Source organism: Propithecus coquereli, unplaced genomic scaffold, assembly GCF_000956105.1.
Source record: "Propithecus coquereli isolate 6110/MARCELLA unplaced genomic scaffold, Pcoq_1.0 Scaffold1152, whole genome shotgun sequence".
In the NCBI taxonomy this organism is placed as follows: Eukaryota; Metazoa; Chordata; class Mammalia; order Primates; family Indriidae; genus Propithecus; species Propithecus coquereli.
In genome coordinates this window covers 227378-248036 of record NW_012135548.1, presented here as the reverse complement: position 1 = coordinate 248036, position 20659 = coordinate 227378, and the positions used below count along the sequence as shown (strand labels likewise).

The window sequence follows — 20659 nt, the reverse complement described above, 5'->3', positions numbered from 1 at the left end:
TGGATTTTGAGTCATGGGTGAAAAGCCTTTCCTCATTCTCTGCTTATGGAGGAATTCACCCATGCTTTCTCCTAGTACTTGTAGCGTTTTCTTTTTTATGTTTAGATCTCTTGTTTGTGGTGTGAGGGATGGATCTGGTTTTATCTTTTTCCAATGGCCCTCTGGTCCCACTACCGCTTGTTCAGAGTCCTTTGCCACAGTGATTTGGGGTCTGTGTTTATCACATGCTCCATCTTGCATAGAGCTGTGTCTGTTTCTGGACGTTTATTCATGTGCCGGGGCCATACCGCTTTAATTTTGGAGGCCCTGTTTTGTGTTTTAGCATTTCCTAGGGCAAGTTCAGACTCCTGGCTCTTCCTGTTCCTTGCTTTGGTTTTCTAGCTCTTTTTGCATGTTTATTTTTCTAGATGAACTTTAGTATCGAGAGGTCTAGCTCTGTAACCATGTTAATTGGCATTTTTTATTGGGATTGCAGTAAATTTATAAATGAATTTCGTGAGAAATTATATCTGAATTCTTAACATTCTGTTGAGATGTCCTAACCAAGAATAAGGGATGTATTTCCATTTGTTCTAGTCTATTTTTGTCTTTCAGGCGTGATTTTAAAAATAGTTTTTTAATGTAGATTTTGAACAGTTCTTATTAAATTTATTCACAGGCATTTAAGTTTTTGTGCTGCTATTATAAATGGGATTTTTTTCTATTACATTGTCTAACTTAGTATTATGTTTTTGTTTTATTTTTGTGGAAAGTCATTATTATTTCTAAAGTTTTATCAGCACTTCATATAGCTCGCATATGCCACATGCTGTCTTTAAATTAGACTTTGTATTTTGAGGTAGTTGTCGTCGCAGATGCAGGTATAAGGAATAAAGCAGGCAGGTCTCACGTCCCTTTTACCCGGCTGCCCTGTCTCGGTCTGTTTCCTGCTGCTGGAGCAGCACCAGACCGGGCAGTTTGTCACGAGCAGAAGTTCACTGGCTCAGCGTTCTGGAGGGTGGGAAGTCTAAGACCAAGGCGCTGGCATCCGGTGATTCTTGCTGCGCTAATGACATTTCATCATTTCATGAGGGCAGAGCCCTCATGGCCTAATGTCCTCCTGTCAGGCCCGACCTCCTCACCCTGTTGCATTTGGATTTCCAAAATATGCTTTTTGGGTGGGTGGGGTGACATAAGCAAACCATAGCACCGTTGGTGGTAACACTGTCTTTGATGAGCAGAGGTTCTGATCTTTAGTCCAGTTGGTCAACTTTTTCTTGCATGTTTGGTGCCTTTTGAGTCCTTTCCATGAGCTCTGCCTGTCGCAGGGCAGGAAGCTCTTCTCCATCCCTCCTGCATTTCCTCTGCTAGCTCTGCCTTACTCTCTGTTGTCCTCCAGTCTCACTGTTCGGCCTTTAATAAAAGAGAGCTTCCTGCTCCCAAGGTCTCTAGAATCCCAGGTCATAGAAATACCATCTCACAAAAGGTCTGGGGCCAGCCTTACGTGAATCCCTTCTAGGGAGTAATCACTGGATGTGGGGGATGGAGTTTCCTATTGCTCTACTATGTGGCCAAGGTTGGGGGGTGGAGGACAATGCCCATGGGACCGATGCTGGGCCCCAAACATGAGCCCAGGGGCCACTGGTTTTTTTTTTTTTTTGAGACAGAGTCTCACTGTGTTGCCCGGGCTAGAGTGCCGTGGCGTCAGCCTAGCTCACAGCAACCTCAGACTCCTGGGCTCAAGCGATCCTCCTGCCTCAGCCTCCCGAGTAGCTGGGACTACAGGCATGTGCCACCATGCCCGGCTAATTTTTTCTATGTATTTTTAGTTGTCCGATTAATTTCTTTGTATTTTTAGTAGAGACGGGGTCTTGCTCTTGCTCAGGCTGGTTTCGAACTCCTGAGCTCAAACAATCCACCCTCCTCGGCCTCCCAGAGTGCTAGGATTACAGGTGTGAGCCACCGCGCCCGCCCTAGGCTGTTGGTTTTTAAGACCCACTGGAGAGTGGGGAGGGAAGTATAACCTGCAGGGGCAGGTTCTCCAGAGGAAGCAAAAGCTGAGGCTCTGCAGTGCCACATGCATGGCCTGGGCCCCAAACACGGTCTCCAGAAGGTGGTAGCCGCATACCTGTTCCCTGCACGGGTCACAGCTCCAAACTCATAACGGTTTCCCTGTTGCTGCTTTTTAATCCGTGTCAAGTTGACACTTGTTTTGCAAAGAGGGCCAAAGTTTTGTGAACCCGTTAGCCGATAGGAGGAGTTATACTAGGCCATAGAACTTTGTTTAAAACCAAACCCTAGTTTTTTCACTGTTCATGTATATGTTTAAAAATAATTACTCAGAAAAAAAAATTACTCAGGAGAATGGAATGAAAATATTGCCTATTAAATGATTACTGTACTTTTAAATGACACTGCATGTACTGTGCCATATATGGGCAGATTAAATGACTTTAATTATATGTTGTTAGGTTTGCTTCTCCACCATGAATGTGTATGAAGGAAATTAGCCTACAGCAGCTGCTGAGTTTTCTGTTCATCTAATTTGGGCAAGGTTTTGGCATATAATTGATGTATTTTATGGAACGAATAACTTCAGGCTGATGATACCTGCTTTGTGAACTTCTACTGGGGAACTAGCAGTGGCTTTGCCTAGTGTGGTGGTCCCTGGGCCTGGTCCTTCCTCCGCAGCAGGGAAGGGAGGTGGGACGCTGGGAGGCTGCCTTTTGCCCTCTGAGCTCTTCACCTCGGTGGGTGGGGAGGGTACGTCTCTCAGGCCTTGTGAAGTTCACCTCAGGAGCCAAGAACCCAGTGTCCTTCAAGGAGAATGCCAGAAACCAAGTCATCTGAAGAAAGCCTTGCTCTTGGCCGGCTGTCTGAGCTCTGAGTTGCAGGAACTGTCAGCTGCCCGTGTGCCCAGCTCATTGAGCAGTGGTCGGACGCCTGGCTGCAGCTCCCCAGGTGTTCCTTGGTTTAGGCCACCTGGGTTGGGCCTCAGGCCACCTCCTGTGTGTGGCTGATGGCGCTGTTGTTTCCTGCTCCTGCCTGGTTGTCATCTCACAGGGCCGTTCTGGGGGTTACATGAGCTAATGTGCACAGGGCGGTGCCTTTGGCGGAGCCAGTCCTGCCTGTCCCCGTGGCTCCTAGACCGTGTGGATGTGCGACGTGCTTGTTCCCAGCCTGGGTCTGAGCTCTCTCTCCACAGTTATCTTGTGCCCTGTCCCCTCCTTCGTCTGTGTCATAATTACCAAATTTCTCTTTTTTCGTTTCGTTAAGCCACCCCTCCTTCTTTCCTCTGTGATTTGTGTGGTAGTGGGAACTTTCAGAGAGTTTTGACACAACAGTTTGTCTTTTTAAAATTTTTGTTCTGTCAAGTGCCCAAATATGGCCACCTCCATCAAGACTTCGGTCCCATGGGCCCAGCTCCGTCCTTGGAAATGGCCTCGGGGCAGTGGAGCACGCTCGTGCTGCTTGGGTGGGACCTCCTCGCACTGCCCAGACAGACGCCACTGTCACCTCTGCTGTGTGTTCTCAGTCCCTGGGGCTTGAGGGTCCCAGCAGAACGGTGCCCAGGGTCAGTGGCATGGTGACTCAGGCAGGAGTGAAAAAGTATCCCTGAAAACCTGAAGAAAATAAAGTTCATGAAATAACATGAAGCTGTAATGTTTCTCTGAGTTCGTGTTAATCTGAGGGCAGAAGCCATCAGGGGACTATATGAGTTTCTTGTGGCCACTGTAACAAAGTATCACAAACTTGTTAGTTTAAACCAGCACGAACTTATTCTCTCACAATTCTGGAGGCCATAGGTCCAAAATCCGTTCTGCCTGGGCCAAAAGCCTGATGTCAGCAGGGCCCAGTTCCTCCAGAGGCTCTGGGGAGGAGCCTCCTGACCCCTTGCAGGTTTTGGTGGCTCCCAGCAGTCTTTGGCCTGTGGCCACATCACTGCATTCTCTGCCTGGTTGTCACATGGCTGTCTTCTCTGTGTCTCCCTCTGTCTCAAACCTCTCTCTGTCCTGCTTTTATAAGGATACTTGCCATAGGATTTAGGGCCAACCTGGGTAATCAAGGATGCAAACACCCTTGTTTCAAAAAAGTCAGTCACAGGTTCCAGGGATTAGGCTGGAGGCACATCTTTTTGGAGGACACCATTCAGCCCACCACAGGGACTCTGGATTGCAGCATTGCCGAAGGTCAAGCGTCTGTTTTCTGATTTGTGGCTTTGCCTGGTGAATGCTGGCATAGCACTTCTGTTCCACCACAAAGCCTGGCTCCAAATCCAAGTGTATTCATTTGGTCTTTTGTATATCATTTGCTATTATAGTTAAAAGTCTAAATGGGAACACTTGAGTGTGTTTTTTTTTTCCTCTTTTCAGTTTGCATGAATTGAAATCCAAGTTTAGCAGGATAAGAAATTAAAAAGTAGCTCATCTAATCTCAGCCACTAGAATTCACTGATCGTAGGAGCCCATTAAGTCATTATTCTTGCTCTGCTCATGTGCTTGGGTGCCTGTGACCTTCTTGGACCCAGTCAGCGAGAACCAGGGAGGTTCTTGTCCACAGGCTGCACGGTGGGCTAGTTGTGAGAAGGTGCAGACAAATGCATGGCAATTGGATTGCCACCAGGCCCCGAGCATCCCTCTGAGGTCTCAGCAAGAGGAATCAATAACTTACCATCTTTTTTGTTAGAGCTGTTCAGGACAAAAGTGAGTCAAAATGGCTGTTTGTGTAACTGACACATTCTTTACACAGAAGAGATTTGTATTGATTGAGCACCAAAAAAAACCAAAAAGAACTACGAAAATGGAAAACTCGATATTGAAATCACCCAATTTGAAAAATTAAACTAGAAGGAGTGACACAAATAGCATTAAAGCTTGGATACATATCTCATTTTTGATCCTGTAATAATAAATTTTTGTATTTTGCAGGTGATAACTATTTATTAAAGTAGTCTAGACATTGTTGAGCCCTTACAGATTTTTTAGTGACTGGTTTTCCTAATATATTTATAATACTTTTATTTATTTTAAGCCAGTCAAATTTAGCAGTAGGGGGTTGTATACCAACTTGAGTGATACTAATGTTAGTAAGTTCTGATAGCCCACTGCCATCAGACCAACCTATAGCAATTTATTTTTAAAAAGCAGTGGATTTTTAATCACTTCTTCATTGATATACTGTAGGCACTCAATACTGTTTTAAAATCTGTCATCCAGCCAGCTGGGTGGGGAGAGGCAGATACATTTGTGTTTGACAAACACTGAAAGTGGGGCGCAGAGGCATATGCTTCCGTTTCTCATTTGCATGTACTTCCAGGATGTGGGTCTTTTCTCATTGAATTGCCAGGGACCCAAATTCCCACTCACGCCTGTGACAGGGGCGAGAATGTGGCAGTGTCCTGACCTGTGATTAAGAATTTGGCTGCAGTCAAGGGCGCTGCTGCAATGGATGGTTTGAGGTCCAGTTACAATATGAAGAGAGATTAATTCAAAACTAGATGCTGGTTCTAGATTTTCCCCACATGGATATAAAGGACATAACAGGATGGGATATCATCTGGCAGGAACAGTCTGGAAGAGGCCGACTTGGATGAAACAAATGCCGTTTTCTTTTCTGTGTTCAGATCTGCTTGTGCGTGAACTTGGCTGTGGCTGAGCCCAGCAGACCACGGGGCCGTCTGTGTCGGACTCCAGCCAGAGGCTGCGTGTACATCTGCCCGGGACTGAGTGCAGTCTTGTCTGGGCAGTGACAGTGGCGCAGCTGCTCCCCGTTGGCGTGTCCAGCCAAATCAGCAAGGTCCGTCGGGACCCTGGCCACCACTGCTGGAACCCTGCTGTCCTCCTTGGCTCCCGACGCAGCTCAAATCCCCACATGTGTCTCCTGTGGATGATGCTCTCTACACACATCCCAGGCAGGGCATGGGGCTTCCGTTCCTCGCCAAGAGCGGGACACCCCCTCCTTCCAGGCCGCCCCGCTCCCTGTGAGTATGGCTGCGGTAGTGACGGCTGCCTGGGTTCATTAAGAGGGATGCCCGTGGCTCCCTTAGCAGAGCCCAGGAGCCCTAAGCCTGGTGCCCAGGGACAGCGAGGAGCCACCTGTTCTTCTGCCTTCCTCATTCCCGCAGGTGCCACTGTCGCTGTTGCCCAGGAAGAAAGCACTAGGGAGTGGACTACTGTGCTCACATTCCATTTCCCCCACTGTTTTGGGGTCGTTTTTCCTCTGCACGTGGCTGCTGAGGCTGGGAGTCCCAGGTGGAAGCGGCTGGCTGCTGCCCCTTCCTCTGAGCTGTCCCAGTCCGCAGGGTGAGACAGAGCTCTGCGTGACTCAGTCGGTGCAGCCGTGCTCTGGGGAGTGAAAGAGCTCTGCCCTGGGCTCCCAGTCTGACCCAGTGTGCCCTGTATCCCAGTGCGTCTGGCTGAGTAGCGGCCTTCCTGCTGATCCACCAGCAGGGCCTGGGCTCAGTGCTGGTCGTCTCTGTGGTCCTCCTCCGCGGGGTGGTAAAGCAAAGCCTCGTTGCCCAGGCTGAGCGGGATTTTGGTACCTGGCAAACACCCAGAGTTTAGTTTTATTCTTACTTTCTTTTTAAATAAATGGATGAAAGTGGTAATTTTGCAACTCTTTGCTGAGTCAAGCTCTGAAACCGTATTTGTGAAAATGACTTTCTTTAAATGTGGTTGCTAACCCAAGGGTTTTCTTAGTGTCCTCATTCCTTCCATTTGGCCAGCCATAGAGAAAGAGAAAGAAGGAACAACGCCTGCAATTTGACTTGATTGATTTCCAAATTTCATATAAGTTATATACATATAAATATATATTAAGCTGAAACTTTGCTGAAGAAAATACATGCTAATAACCCTAAATTGAATATACATGTGCATTCTTTATTAATTTACAAAGTTTCTTATCAGTAATTCAGAGTGCTGTTCTAGCATTTTGCTGGTGGGTTTGAGTAGGTGTTGGCAAGGTACAGAGTGATTGCAAACCTGCCGAAAGATCCTTGTGGGAACGAGAGAGTCATAAAAACGGTATTGATCTTTAAGGGGGAAGCTAGTGTTGCCTTGAGCCAGGAAAAAGGAGACTCGCGTGGGGAGGAAGGGGTCCTGGTTAGGTTGCTGGGGTCTCATGATGGGAGGCTGTTGGCACCTGCTCTGTCTGCACCGTGGATGCATGACCTCCTTCTGCCTCAGTTTCTTCTTCCGTAAAATGAAACTGATGATCCCTGACCTTGCTACACTGAGCTCTAGTTAAATTTAACATGTGAAAGCGCTTTTGATTTCCCTTGCCCAGGTGACTTTTGTGATAACTCACACACCCGTGTGTTTTGTTTTGATTCTAGGCAGCTTCGGTCACCTCTCTGTCCAACTTGGCGTATATGTACATGGTGCGCTGGGCTGTTTGGAACCCCTCGCTGGAAGCCAGTTCTGGGAGGGTGGCCTTGCCTCTCCGGGGCGGGCTCCAGCCCAACCCCTCACACTGTCTGGTCTATAAGGTACCCTCAGCCAGCATGAGCTCCGAAGAGGTAAATTATTAGGTACTTTTTATGTGTGATTCTTCTCTGGTGAGCTTGTAGCAAGTTCATTTTCCGAAGAAGGGGTTGACAGTATGTTTGCAGATGTTTCACGAACAGAAGTTTTTCATGTCATGGAGGTGCCCTTAAATGAGTATGAACTCCGAGTCACGGTCACGTGTGAACTCGATGAGGCCAGTTTTACTGTGGGACCTGTAACATTGCTGTTCACATGCTAATCTCTTGGGGTGACTTGGTGGACCTGTGACTGACTTATGCACACTTTGCAACAAGAGCCACTAATATGCTGTGTGTGTTAGGTGCACCCGCAGCGGTCCCCAACCTTTTTGGCACCACAGACTGGGGGTGGTGGTGAGGGGGGTGGGATGATGGTTTCGGGATGGTTCAAGCACATTACATTTCTTGTGTGCTTTATTTTTATTATTATTACATTGTAATATATAACGAAATACTTACACAATTCACCATAGGTTGGGCCTCAGGTGGTCTTTGCCAGAAGGTTCTCTAACAGGCCGAGTGCCATGGTAGGAACCGGGTAGTCTGGCTTCCAGCCTGGCTTGTCTTTGTGACTTGTCCCTAACTCCTGCTGGGCCTTGGCTATGTACAAAGGGGTAGGTCCCCAGCAGAGATTCTCAGATGTTTAAAAAACCATTCTGAAATGAAAGGTTCTTTGAACCCCAATGTAGAAAGCAAATAAAAGCAGGGTAGGTTGAAGTGTATGGGTGAAGGGTCTTATTCCCTGGCTTCCCTGGCCCCACTGGTGGCCTTGGGGAATCGTTAGTAGTGACGCGGTATGGCCATGGGCTGGCCGATGTCTGGAGCAGGGTTTCTGTGGGGTGTGCTCTTGCATCTTCTACTCACGTTCCTAAAATGCGCCCGTTTCAGCGTGCAAATAGGAGCCTTGGAGTACTCAGTTGTCTCATTTTTCTAAGGTAAAAGGACTGTACCTGTTATTTCAGCATGTCACCCATGTGCTGACGCTAGCAACAAATATTATGTTCAGTGCTGTTATTTATGATTTGGATAATGCTTTGGGGACCTGAGTGAGGGAACAGCTGACAGCACAGCTTTCATATTATAAGGAATGTCTCTCATTATGGGACCGTGTTTCGCTGCATTCCCACATGGTCTGGTTTGAGCCCTTATTATAAAATTGCCATTAGAAGTCCTGAAGCCATCACTATTCTCTCTGCTCCTCTCCTCTCCCGCTCCTGCCTCCCCCGCCCCAGTCTGGGCAGGTGTGTAAATAAGTATTCATGCTACTTACTTTTAGGCTTATCGTGCCGCTACATTGCCTTCACTTTTCAAGTGTGTAAACTATATTGGGACGTGAGTGTTTTGAAGGTTTGCCCATCTTAAGACACAGATGTATCAAATGTTGCCGTTTTTCACAAGGAGTATCCTTTCTAAATCAGAATTTTTCAACCTCGGCACTGTTGACATTTTGGGCCAGATAGTTCTTGGTGTGGGGTCTCTCCTGTGCATGGGGGGATGTTTAGCAGCATCCCCAGCCTCTACTCACTAGATGCCAGTAGCATCCCCCAATTGTGACAGCCCAAAATGTCCACAGACATTGACACATGTTTCCCAGGGGGCAGAATTGCCCCTGGTTGAGACCATCGCTCCAAGCAGGTATAACGACCTAAAACAGTGAACTAACACTGGCCACGAGCTTGATTCGCTGTCCCGCACTGCGAAGGCCCGCCTCTGCTCCTGCCTGCCTTTCCTGCTTGCTGATGCCAGCGCCTGTGCAGTCTGGGTGGATGGAAATCCAGGTGTGCCTCGTCCCTACCCCTGTGCCAGCTAACCCTTCATCTCGGTCAGTCGTTTGTTCAGTGAATTTTTATTGAGATCCTACGTATGCTCCCAGATGGACATCCCTGACCCCAGGGGACTGACAGTTGAGTAGAAATGATAGCTGTCAATCAAAGAAAAATATAAATATTATAAAAATCCCATAATTTTTGGCTCGATTTTGTGGTTTATGTTGTTATGATTATTTCACTGTTATTTACTGTAAAATGTAGTATATCATGATTGTGTTTTCTTTCTTAAGTCCTGTCTTTTTCCCTAGAGGAAATAATAGTCTCTTTTAAAAAAAATCAAAGGCAGCCACTTTTAACTGTGACTTATGGTATTTACCTTTGTTTTTAAAATACTATGCTTCTACTTCTGTTTCTTAGTTTGTCCATTTAGACATTGCACACTGACTTCCCGTAATGACGGATGAGAGCTTCGGCTCTTTCGTACACTCCTGCCCTTTTTTAACACACTCCGTCTCCACTGCTCGGCCTGGGTCCAGGCACAGTTGCAGGGAGTGTGCAAGACCGCGGGGCTGGTCGGAGAATTGGGAAGCGGTCTCCAGGGAACTGGAAGGTACTAGAGAGATCACCGAGGTAGGGGCTTGGGAAGTGGCACTGTAAGTTGTTAACAGAACACTGGGTTTGCTACACACGTGTGGGTCTGACTCTTGGGCACACCAAAGACTTTGGGTACTGAACTGTGGAAGAGACTGCGCGGCCCAGGCCCAGAGTTGCCCGCTGGCTGGAGCGGTGCAGGGGAGATCTGAAGAGCACTCTGCGCAGGCTTTGAGAGTGGAACCAACATTGAAACCACAGCCCACAGCAGGCTGGTTGGAAACCGTGTCCTGAACCCGCTGGGTTGATTCTACCTAAACAAAAATATCAACATTCTTCATAGGATTTAAATGAGACTCGGAGTCTCATAATGTAATATTCACAATATCCAGGAAACAATCTAAAAATAATTGACATGGAAAGAACCTGGAAAATCTCAACTTGTTAGGGGAAAAGACTTATAACAGACACCAACACAGAGATGACACAAATGTCGGAATTTTCAAAGTATTTAAAGCAGCCATTATAAAAGTGCTGTGGTAAATAAGAACACACACTCTGGAGATAAATGGAAAGGTGGAATGTTTCAGTAAAGACATGGAAGATAAAAAGAAGAATCAAATGAAAATTTTAGAATTGAAAAATAAAATAACCTAAATAAAAAATCACTAGATGGCCTAAAAGCAGAATGGAGATGACAAAAGTGTCAGTGATCTTGAAGATAAATCAATAGAAATTCAACCTGAAGGACAGAGACAAAAATGATTAGAAGGCAGTAGATAAAGCCTCAGTGTTGACCTGTAGGACCATACCAAAAAGGCTGACACCTGTGTCATCAGAATCCCACTAGAGGAGAAAGAGTAGGGTGTAGAAAAAAATATTTGAAGAAAAAATGGCTGAAAACTTCCCCAATTTGGCAAAAGACATAAACCTACAGATCTGCAAAGTTCAGTGAACTCCAGGGAAAAATGCAGAGAAACACACTGAGACACATCATAGGCAAACTGCTGAAAACTAAAGATAAAGAAACAAAATCTTGAAAACAACCGTAGAAAAATGGCGTGTTACTTACAGAGAAACAGTATTTCAGGAGACTGCAGATTCCTTGTCAGAAGCTGGAGGCCAGAAGGAAGAAGGAACAACACTTTAAAAGTGCACATAGAGACCCCGGGACACCAACTCTGTGTCCAGCAAGAATCATACAGCAACAAAGGTGGGAAATAAAGACATTCTCAGATGAGCTAAAATTAATAGAATTCGTTGTCAGCGATATTTTCTAGAAGAATTGCTAAAAGAATTTCTTCATATAGAAGGGAAATGATACCAGATAGATATTTGGAACATCAGGAATGAAGAAAGAACAACGTTAATTATAAATATAATAGAGTATTCTTCTTATGTTCTTCAAAATATATTGAATGGTTGAAGCAAAAATGCTAATAATGCCTGATGAGATTTTAAAGGTACGTAGATGTAACAGACAACTCTAACAGGCAGGAGGCAGGGTGGAGGGACCAGCTGGGGACAGGTTTCTACATTCTACACGAGGTCGTAGGATGCCGATTCTGAGTAGACCGTGAAAAGTTAGGTGTTTATATTTTAAATCCTAAGAGTAGTCACTAAAAATAAGATGCAAAGAGATAATTAAAAACTGTAGATAAAATGAAATAATTCAAAAGAAGGCAGGAAAGGGGAAATAAGAACAAAAACCCAGAAAGAACAAATACAGGGTTTATTTTATTGTGCTATGCAGTTACTATGTTTTTTGAAATTGAAGGCGTGTGGCAACCCTGCATCCAGAAAGTCTGTCAGTACCATTTTCCCAATGACATGTACTCACTTCATGTCCCTGTGTCATGTTTTGGCAATTCCTGCAATACTTAAAACTTTTCATTATTATTATATCTCTTATGGCGATCTGTGATCAGTGATTTTTGATGTTATCATTGTACTTGTTTTGGGGCACGATGAACTATGCCCATATGAGACAGTAAACTTCATCAGTGTGTATTCTCGGACTGCTCCACCAGCTGGCCTTTCTCTCTCCCTCTCCCCTCTCCTTAGGCCTCCCTGCCCCAATTAGGCCAACTAACCTAGAGTGGCCACTAAGTGTTCAAGTGAAAGGAAGAGTCGCATGTCTGTCACTTTAAATCAAAAGCTAGAAATGATTAAACTTAGTGAGGAAGGCATGTTGAAAGCCAAGATAGGCTGAAAGCCAAACAGTTAGCCAAGTTATGAATGCAGAGGAAAAGTTCTTGAAGGAAATTAAAAGTGCTACTCCAGTGAACACATGAATGATAAGAAAGTGAAACAGACTTATTGCTGAGGTGGAGAAATTTTTAGTGGTCTGGATAGAAGATCAAACCAGCCACAACATTTCTTAAGCCAAAGCTTAATCCAGAGCAAGGCCCTAATTCTCTCTAGTTCTATGAAGGCTGAGAGAGTTGAGGAATCTGCAGAGGAAAAGTTTGAAGCTAGCAGAGGTTGGTTCATGAGGTTTAAGGAAAGAAGTCGTCTCCCTAACAAAAGTGCATGGTGAAGCAACAAGCTGATGAAGAAGCTACAGCAAGGCATCCAGAAGATCTAGCTAAGATCACTGATGAAAGTGGCTACACTAAACAACAGATTTTCCATGTAGATGAAACAGTCTTCTACTAGAAGATGATGCCATCTAGGGCTTTCATAGCTAGAGAGGAGAAGTCAATGCCTGGCTTCAAAGCTGACTGTCTTGTTAGGGACTAATGCAGCTGTGACTTTAAGTTGAAGCCAGTGCTCATTTACTATATAAAAATCCTAGGGCCCTTAAGGTTTATGCTAAATCTCCTCTGCCTGTGCTCTAGCAAATGGAACAACAAAGTCTGGGTGATAGCACATCTGTTTACAGCATGGTTTAGTGAATATTTTGAGGCCACTGTTGAGACCTACCACACAGAAAGAAAGATTTTTTTTCAAAATAATACTGCGCATTGACAATGCACCTGATCACCCAAGAATTCTGATGACGATGTCCAAGGAGACGAATGTTGTTTTCATGCCTCTAACACAGGATCCATTCTGCAGCCCATGGATCAAGCGTTAACTTCAACTCTCAAGTCTTCCTATTTAATACATTTCGTAAGGCTGTTGCTGCCATAGATAGTGATTTCTCTGATGGATCTGGGCAAAGTCAACTGAAAACCTTCTGGAAATGATTCTAGATGCCATTAGGAACATTTGTGATTCATGGGAGATCAAAATGTCAACCTTAAGAGGAATTTGGAAGAGGTCGATACCCACCCTCACGGATGACTTTGAGGGGTTGAAGACTTTAGTGGGGAGGAAGTAACTGCAGATGTGGTGAAAATAACACGAGAACTAGAATTAGAAATGGAGCCTGAAGATAGGACTGAATAGCTATAATCTCATGATAAACTTGAGTGGGTAAGGAGTTGCTTCTTGTGGATGAGCAAGGATTTAGAATATTATTTAATACATAAACTGTGTTCATTAAGCAGTGGCAGGGTTTGAAAGGATTGACTCTTAATTTTGAAAGAAGTTCTGTGGGTAAAATGGGTAACATGCTATCAAACAGCACTACATGTTACAGAGAAAACTTATGTGAAAGGAAGAGTCGATAGATGTGAACACTTCATTGTTGTCTTGTTTTATGAAACGGTTGCATCCACACTAACCTTCAGCAACCACTGCCCTGATGAGCCAGCAGCCATCAGCATAAAGGCATGACTTTCCACCAGCAGAGAGACGACGACTCGCTGAAGGCTTTGATGAGTGTTAGCATTTTTTAGCAATAAACTATTTTTTAATTAAGGTATGCACATTGCTTTTTTAGACAACGCTATTGCACACTTATAGACTATAGTGTAAATACAACTTTTAAATGTACTGGGAAACCAAAAATATTTGTGTGACTTGCTTTACTGCTATATTTGCTTTATTGCAGTGGTCTGCAACATCTTTGAGGTATGCCTGTAATTACATTAAATGTAAATAGTGTGAACACACCAATTTTTTTTTTTTTTTTTTTTGAGATACGTTCTTGCTATATTGCTCAGGCTGGTCTCAAACTCCTGGCCTCAAGCAGTCCTTCTGCCTCAGCCTCCCTTGTAGCTGGGATTATAGATGCAAGCCCTGCTCCTAGGAGGCTCATGAATTTCAGGGCAGAGATTGTCAGGCTTAATGTAAAACAGAGTCCAGCTATATACTCTCTAAGGAATATACTTCATATATAATAGTGCATGGTAGAAGAATGGAAAATATTCCATACAAGCACTAAATAAAAGAAAACTGGAAGTGTCTGTATTAATATCAAAGTAGACTTCAGAGCAAAGGAAATTTCCAGGAATTAAGAGAGATAGTACCTATGGTAAAAGGGTCAGTCACCAAAAAGACATAACAATCCTCAAAGTGTTTGCATCTACCATAGAGCTTCAAAATACATGACACAAAACCTGAGTGAACTGAAAGGAGAAACAGACAAATCCACAGTTGTGTTAATAGTTGGAGACTTCAGCGCTCCTCTCTGAGTAGACTTTGACGTGTAGGTAGAAAATCACCAAGGACGCAGAAGAGCTGAACATCGTCAACACCCAACTGGATGTAAATGACATTTACCCCACAGCAGCAGAGTGCACACTCCGTCCACGTGCACATGGAACATTCACCAAGATAGACAGTATCTTGAGTCATAAAACAAACTTTAATAATTTTAAAAGAATTGAAATTATTATATTCTTGGATTATAATCGAATTAAACTAGAAATCAGTAATAAAGACAACATGAACATTTCCAAACACTTGGAAATTAAACAATACATAAATAATCCATAAGTTCAAGAGGAAGCCTCAAGAGAAAATGTAAGATATTTTGAACGTAATAAAAATGGAAATACAACATATCAAAATTTGTGGGATGCAACTAAAGTATGCTTAGATGGACATTTGTAGAATTAAGTGCTTATATTAGAACAGGAAAAAAAGATTTTAAGTCAGTAATCTTCTGCCTTTAGAAACTAGAAAAAGAAGAACAAAATAAATCTAAAGCAAGAAGAAAGTAATAAAGAGCAGAAACCAATGTAATTAAAAACAAAAAACCAATAGATTAAAAATAAAAAAGTAGAGAAAAACCAGTGCAATAAAAAACTGATTCTTTGAAAAGATAAATAAAATTGATGAACCTCTAGCAAGACTGAAAAAGAAGAAGAGAGGACACAAATTACTACTATTAGGAATGAAAGAAGGGACTTCAGTACCAACCACACAGATATTAACAGGGTAATGAGGGAATGCTATGAACAATTCTATGTGCACAAATTTGACGATTTAGAGGAAATGGATGAATTAATACTAAACTCTGAAATTCAGCCAAGATGAAGTAGATAACTGAGTAGTCTATAACTGACAGAGAATTTGAACTCATAGTTTAAAAACTTTAAAAAACCCCAAATATCCAGATCTGTTCACTATGAATTCTACTAAACATTTAAAGAGGGAATAATACCAATTTTATACAGTCTAGTCCAGAAAATAGAAGAGATGGGAACAATTCTCAATTCATGTAATGAGGCCAGTGTTACATTGATAGCAAACCCGAAAAAGACAGTAATAAGAAAACTGCGAACCTGTATCCCTCAAACAAAATTGTGGATTCAGAGATGCAAAATACTCAATAAGATAATTAGCACATTGAATCCAACAACATGGAAAAAGAGTAACATACTATGACCAAGTGGAGGTTTGTCCCAGGAATGCAATTGTATTTTCTATTTGGAAATCGATAAATGTAACTCACTGCAATAACAGCCTAAAGGAGGAAAACAATGTGGTCGTAGCAGTTGATGCAGAACAAGCGTTTGACAGTAGTTAGCATCCGTTTATGATAAAAACTCTGAGGAAACTGCAGTAGAAGAAAACTTTTTCAACCCGATCACTCACAAAAACCCTTTAGCTAACATCATACTTATTGGTTAAAGAACTGAATGCTTTCCTCCTAAGATTAGGGACAAGTGAAGGATGTCCACTCATGGCATTCAATGTCCTCGTCAGCATTGTACTAGAAGTGCTAGCCAGTGCAATAAGTCAGGAAAATAAAAGACATGCGCATTCAAAGGAAGAAATACAATTGTCCTTATTTGCAAACAACATGATCATCTCTGTAGAAGATCCCAAGGAGTCTACAAAAAGAACCTCCTAGAATGAATGAGTTTATGAGCTTTCAGGATAACACAGGAGGTCAACGTGAAAAAACCAATCATATTTCTATATACTAGAATTGGAAAGCAAAATATAAAAAAATTATTTACAAAGCCTTCCCCTAAATGAAATAAATTTAGCAAATATGTACAGGATCTATATGCTGAAAACTATAAAACTTTCCTTTTGCTGGATGTCCTTGGGGTTACCCTCAGGTGAAATCAAAGAAGATCTGTATAACTGGAGAGACATAAATGTCATTATGTGTTGGAAGACTCAACATAGTAAAGATGCCAGTTCTCCCCAAAATTGATCTATAGATTTTGCGCAATTTCAATCAAAATCCCAGCAGGATTTTTTTTTTTTTTTTTGGTAGATATAGCTGATGCTAAAATTTGTATGACAAGGCTAAGGAATTGGAAGAGTCAAAACAGCTTTAAAAAAGAACAATAAACTTGGAGGAATCATACGACACATTTGGAAACTTACCATAAAACTATGTTAATCAATCTAGAGTGCTGTTGGTCAAGGGATTGGCACGTAGAGAGTCCAGAAATAAATTACGGCTTGGAAGTGCCTTATAAATTTAAATATGCATATGTCGTATGACCTGGCAGTCCTGCTCTTTGGAGAAATGAAAACTTATGTTCACACTGAAATCTGTACAGCAGTGTTAGTAGCAGCTTTATTTATAATCACCCAAGCTGAAAACAACCCAGTGTTTTTAAATGGGGGAGTGGATGAATGAACTGTGGTACGTGCTTACAATAGCGTTACTCAGTAATGAAAGGAACTGAGTATTGCTGTATATGCCACAACTTGGGTGAGTCTCATCAGCGTATGTTAAACAGAAGCAGCCAGTCTCAGAAGCGATGTGTCACGATTCCATTTATGTGACGTTCACAGAAAGCCAGGCTGCAGTGCTGGGAAGCGGCCAGTGTCGCCAGGAGGGCAGTGCGGGGACCGTTTTGTGGTGTTGGGGCGGGGCTGGTTACAGGCATCTAGACGTGTTAAAACCTACAGAACCGTATACCATAATAAAGTCAATTTTGCATAGTTTAATTAAAAACACATGCAAAACTTGAGAGATACTGTGATTTTTACTTGGGTCAGGGTCATTTCATGATCATGTGGTCATCAGAGTTTTTAGTGCCACAGCCCATTGTTTTCTGCTCAGAAAACTGCTTGATTATCATCTAAGAACACGTGGCTTTGGAAATCTTTGATTTTGCCTAGGTTTTGTCTGAAGGCGGATGTATTGTTCTTGTTGAATTATTCTGACGAAAGAGTGCTGATGAAGGGAGTGGCCATCATTGCTCTTGTGGTCTGTCGTAGGTGAAGCAGGTGGAGTCGGGAACAGTCCAGTTCCAGTTCTCGATGGGCTCAGAAGAACACCTGGACACACCCACCGAGCACGTCGATGGCCCCATGGTTGAGCGGCAGCCCGCCAGGAAGCCACCCACGTCTCCTTCAAGTAAGTGTTTCCAGAGAGCTGACTTTCCAGGCACACGGCATGGCTTCCATCTGTTCTCGAGGAAGAATACTTAGTCCGGTACAATAATCATCACAGATTGCTTTACTTGAAACCAGTTAGTTGGGTTTGTGCTTTGTACAGAGGTGTAGAATAGGACGGTGATAAAGTGTGGCCCAGCAATGTGTCACCTGTGCTTCAGCCAGGAGTCAGCTGAGTTACTTGACAGCTCCCTGACTGAGCACCTGTGGCTTGTTCTGTCGGTGACTCCTAAAAGGGCATGTCATGTGGTGCTCTGCAAGCGTGGGGTCCAAGAATTAAGGGTTGACTGCCAGCCCTGTTTTGCACTGTTAGTGTAGCCGTCTTTCTTCTCACCCCGAAGCACTGAGAGTTGTGAATCTGTGATCTCAGTATGTGACCTTAAGAAAGGGAGTTACAGTTGGCTGCAAGCAGCAAGGGCCGCCAGCAGAGGCAGAGAGCCTGCCCTGTGGGGGACAAGTCCACTTAGTGTAGGTGGTTGAAGAGCTACTGCGGTTGTCAGTTTAGTGCATGGTTGGCTGGGCGTCTTCTGTGGCCAGTACCCTGCCTCAGCGCCTCTTGTTTAGACCAGTGTCCAGATGGAGAATTCCATCTGTAGTGAAGTGGGGGGGGGGAGAGGGAAAAGGGGGTGTTCAGAAGTCTGCCCTGAATCAATATTGAGCCTTGGCTCTGGGCCCCTGGAGATCTCACCAGCTGAAAGTTAGTTCTCGGATGCCTAGATCACAGGTGATTAGTCTTTTTTTCTGCTGGTTCCATGTGGAAAGATAGGGAACGAACCAGTGTATAATTCTGTGTTGGGGAATGTCTTGTGCCTCCGTCCTCCTGCTGGCTTCGCTCTAGCGAGTGACGCCAGGTGTTCAGGGAGAACTTGGCGTTCTCTGTTCCGCTGCGGCTCCTGAGTCCTGGCACAAAGGGGCTGGTGAATCTGCGACTTGGGAGTGATTTTCTTTAAGAGTTAAGATTCTAGGTTATGGAAACTGGTCCTGTTGAATTTAATTTTACAATTAGTGGGAGCAGCACATTTATTTCTTTGGCCTAGAACTCGATACGCTGACCTCCATTTTCATGGTCTCTTAGGATTCTCTGAGATATCTAAAAATATTCAGGTACCAAAACTTAGTTGATTTCTTTGGGACAAACTACATCTTTAAGTATTTTCCTTCTTTTCATAGAGGCAGTGCATTTGATGGTTTTAATTGTTTTGTTCTTTCAGTTTTTGAATTTTGTGCTTACCAGATTGTCCTCAGGATTTCTGTTTATCACCGATGTGTACATCAATAATCCACCTTATGTAAGTGGCACTGCAGTGTACGGTGCCCCGTATACTTGAGTATTGCCAGGATGTCTGCTAGAATCCCCTGCAAGTGGGGGGTGATAGGCATGTATTTTCCTTCAGAGTCGGTTTGGAATACATTTCCAATTTTATTTGATAAAGTTGAATGCATTGAGGCCTAGGGCACATAATTTAAAACTGCTAAACAAAGAGTCAAGTTTATTTCCAGCCCATTCCCTGCTTTAAATCTAGTATCTTTCCTTCTTTGACATATATTCATAGTTAACATTTTAAAAATAAAACAAATATCAATCTTTAAGAAACATAAATATGAAAGAATCCTAGATTATAAATTAAGTGTATCTTATAACTAGATATAAACATGATTATAGTTATCCCTTGGTATCAATCGGGGGATTGGTTCCAGGACCCCCTGAGGATACCAAAATCCACAGATGCCCAAGTCCCTTATATGAAATATATTTGCATATAACCTGTACCCATCTTCCTGTATGCTTTAAATCATCTCTAGATTACTTACAATACCTAATAAAATGTAAATGCTCTGTAAATAGTTGTTACACTGTATTGTTTAGGAAATAACAACAAGAAAAAGGTCTATACATGTTCGGTACAGACACAACCATTTTTTTCCCAAATATTTTCTGTCTGTGGTTGGTTGAATCCATGGATCCGGAGGCCAAAGTCTGTACTCGAACTTTTCTTTAAGTTACTTCAAAGGGCAGGAGTAATATATCATCAGCATAGTTTGCCCATGTCTGTAAAAATACCTCAATAATTTCCTTAGAGAATGAACTTGTACAGCTAGCTTTAAGGGAAAAATGTAATTGCCTTTTCTGGAAAGGAATTTTCAAATGTTTGAATTATGATACAGTTCTGTGGCACTGGAAACAAAGCTGGTGGTTATGTTTGAAGACCTTCTAATCGAATTAGTTATAAACTCTGAGGGAATCACTCCGCTGTTGGGCTTCTTCGAGGCTGGGTCAATTGTGGATGTTGTCTGTGGGCTTCAGTTTTACTTCTCTGGTTGCCCGTCTGTTTTGATGTGGGGAATGGAGGAGACTTAAAAATCTAGTCTGCTGCTACCTCCAGTCTCCCAGAATTGCTCTTTAACTATTTTTTTTGTTGTTGTTGTTGTTTGGGGCTCATTGAGCTTCTTGGATCTCTGGATTTATAGTTTTCATCATATTTACAAGAATTTTGCTCATTATTTCTTCAAATATTTTCCTGTCTTCGTCTCTCATCCTCTCCTTTGGGGCCCCCAATTTCAGGTGTATCGGGCTGCTAAGAGTTGTCTCACTGCTCACTGTTCTGTTCACTTTTATTTATAATCCTTTTTTCTCCGTGTGCTTCATTTTAGCTAGTTTGTGTTGCCGTGTCTTCAGATTCACTCGTCTTTTCCTCTGCAGTGTCTGATCTGCCATTAACCACACTCGGTGTATTTTTCATCCTGGATATTGTACTTACCATCTCTAGTAGTTCTATTCGGGTTTATTTTATATCTTCCAGATCTTGACTTAATATGTTCGGTGTTCCCCCTAGCTTTTTGAACATATGAAATACAGTTTTAAATATTTAAATATCCTTGTTTGCTAATTATAATATCTCTGTGAGTTCTGAATCGGTTCTGATTGATTGATTTTTATCCTAATTTGGGTTGTATTTTTCTGCCTCTTTGCATGTCTGATAATTTTTTATTGGGTTTTCCAGATATTGGGAATTTTCTCATATTGGGAGCTGAATATTTTTGTATTTGATAAATATTCTTAAGCTTTGAAACTGCTCATTTTTGGTCTTGCTCT

The 20659-nt window shown here is 43.0% G+C and overlaps 1 protein-coding gene across 1 annotated transcript in view; it reads left to right on the top strand.

The window, feature by feature from the left end:
- The window catches only part of NPHP4 (nephronophthisis 4), a 116350-nt gene that overhangs the window by 40101 nt on the left and 55590 nt on the right, over positions 1–20659 (top strand). Inside the window, exons 9-10 of the mRNA XM_012657759.1 lie at positions 7316–7498; positions 17389–17527. Of these exons, the coding sequence (XP_012513213.1) occupies positions 7316–7498; positions 17389–17527 (322 nt within the window). The remainder of the gene's footprint in view (positions 1–7315; positions 7499–17388; positions 17528–20659) is intronic.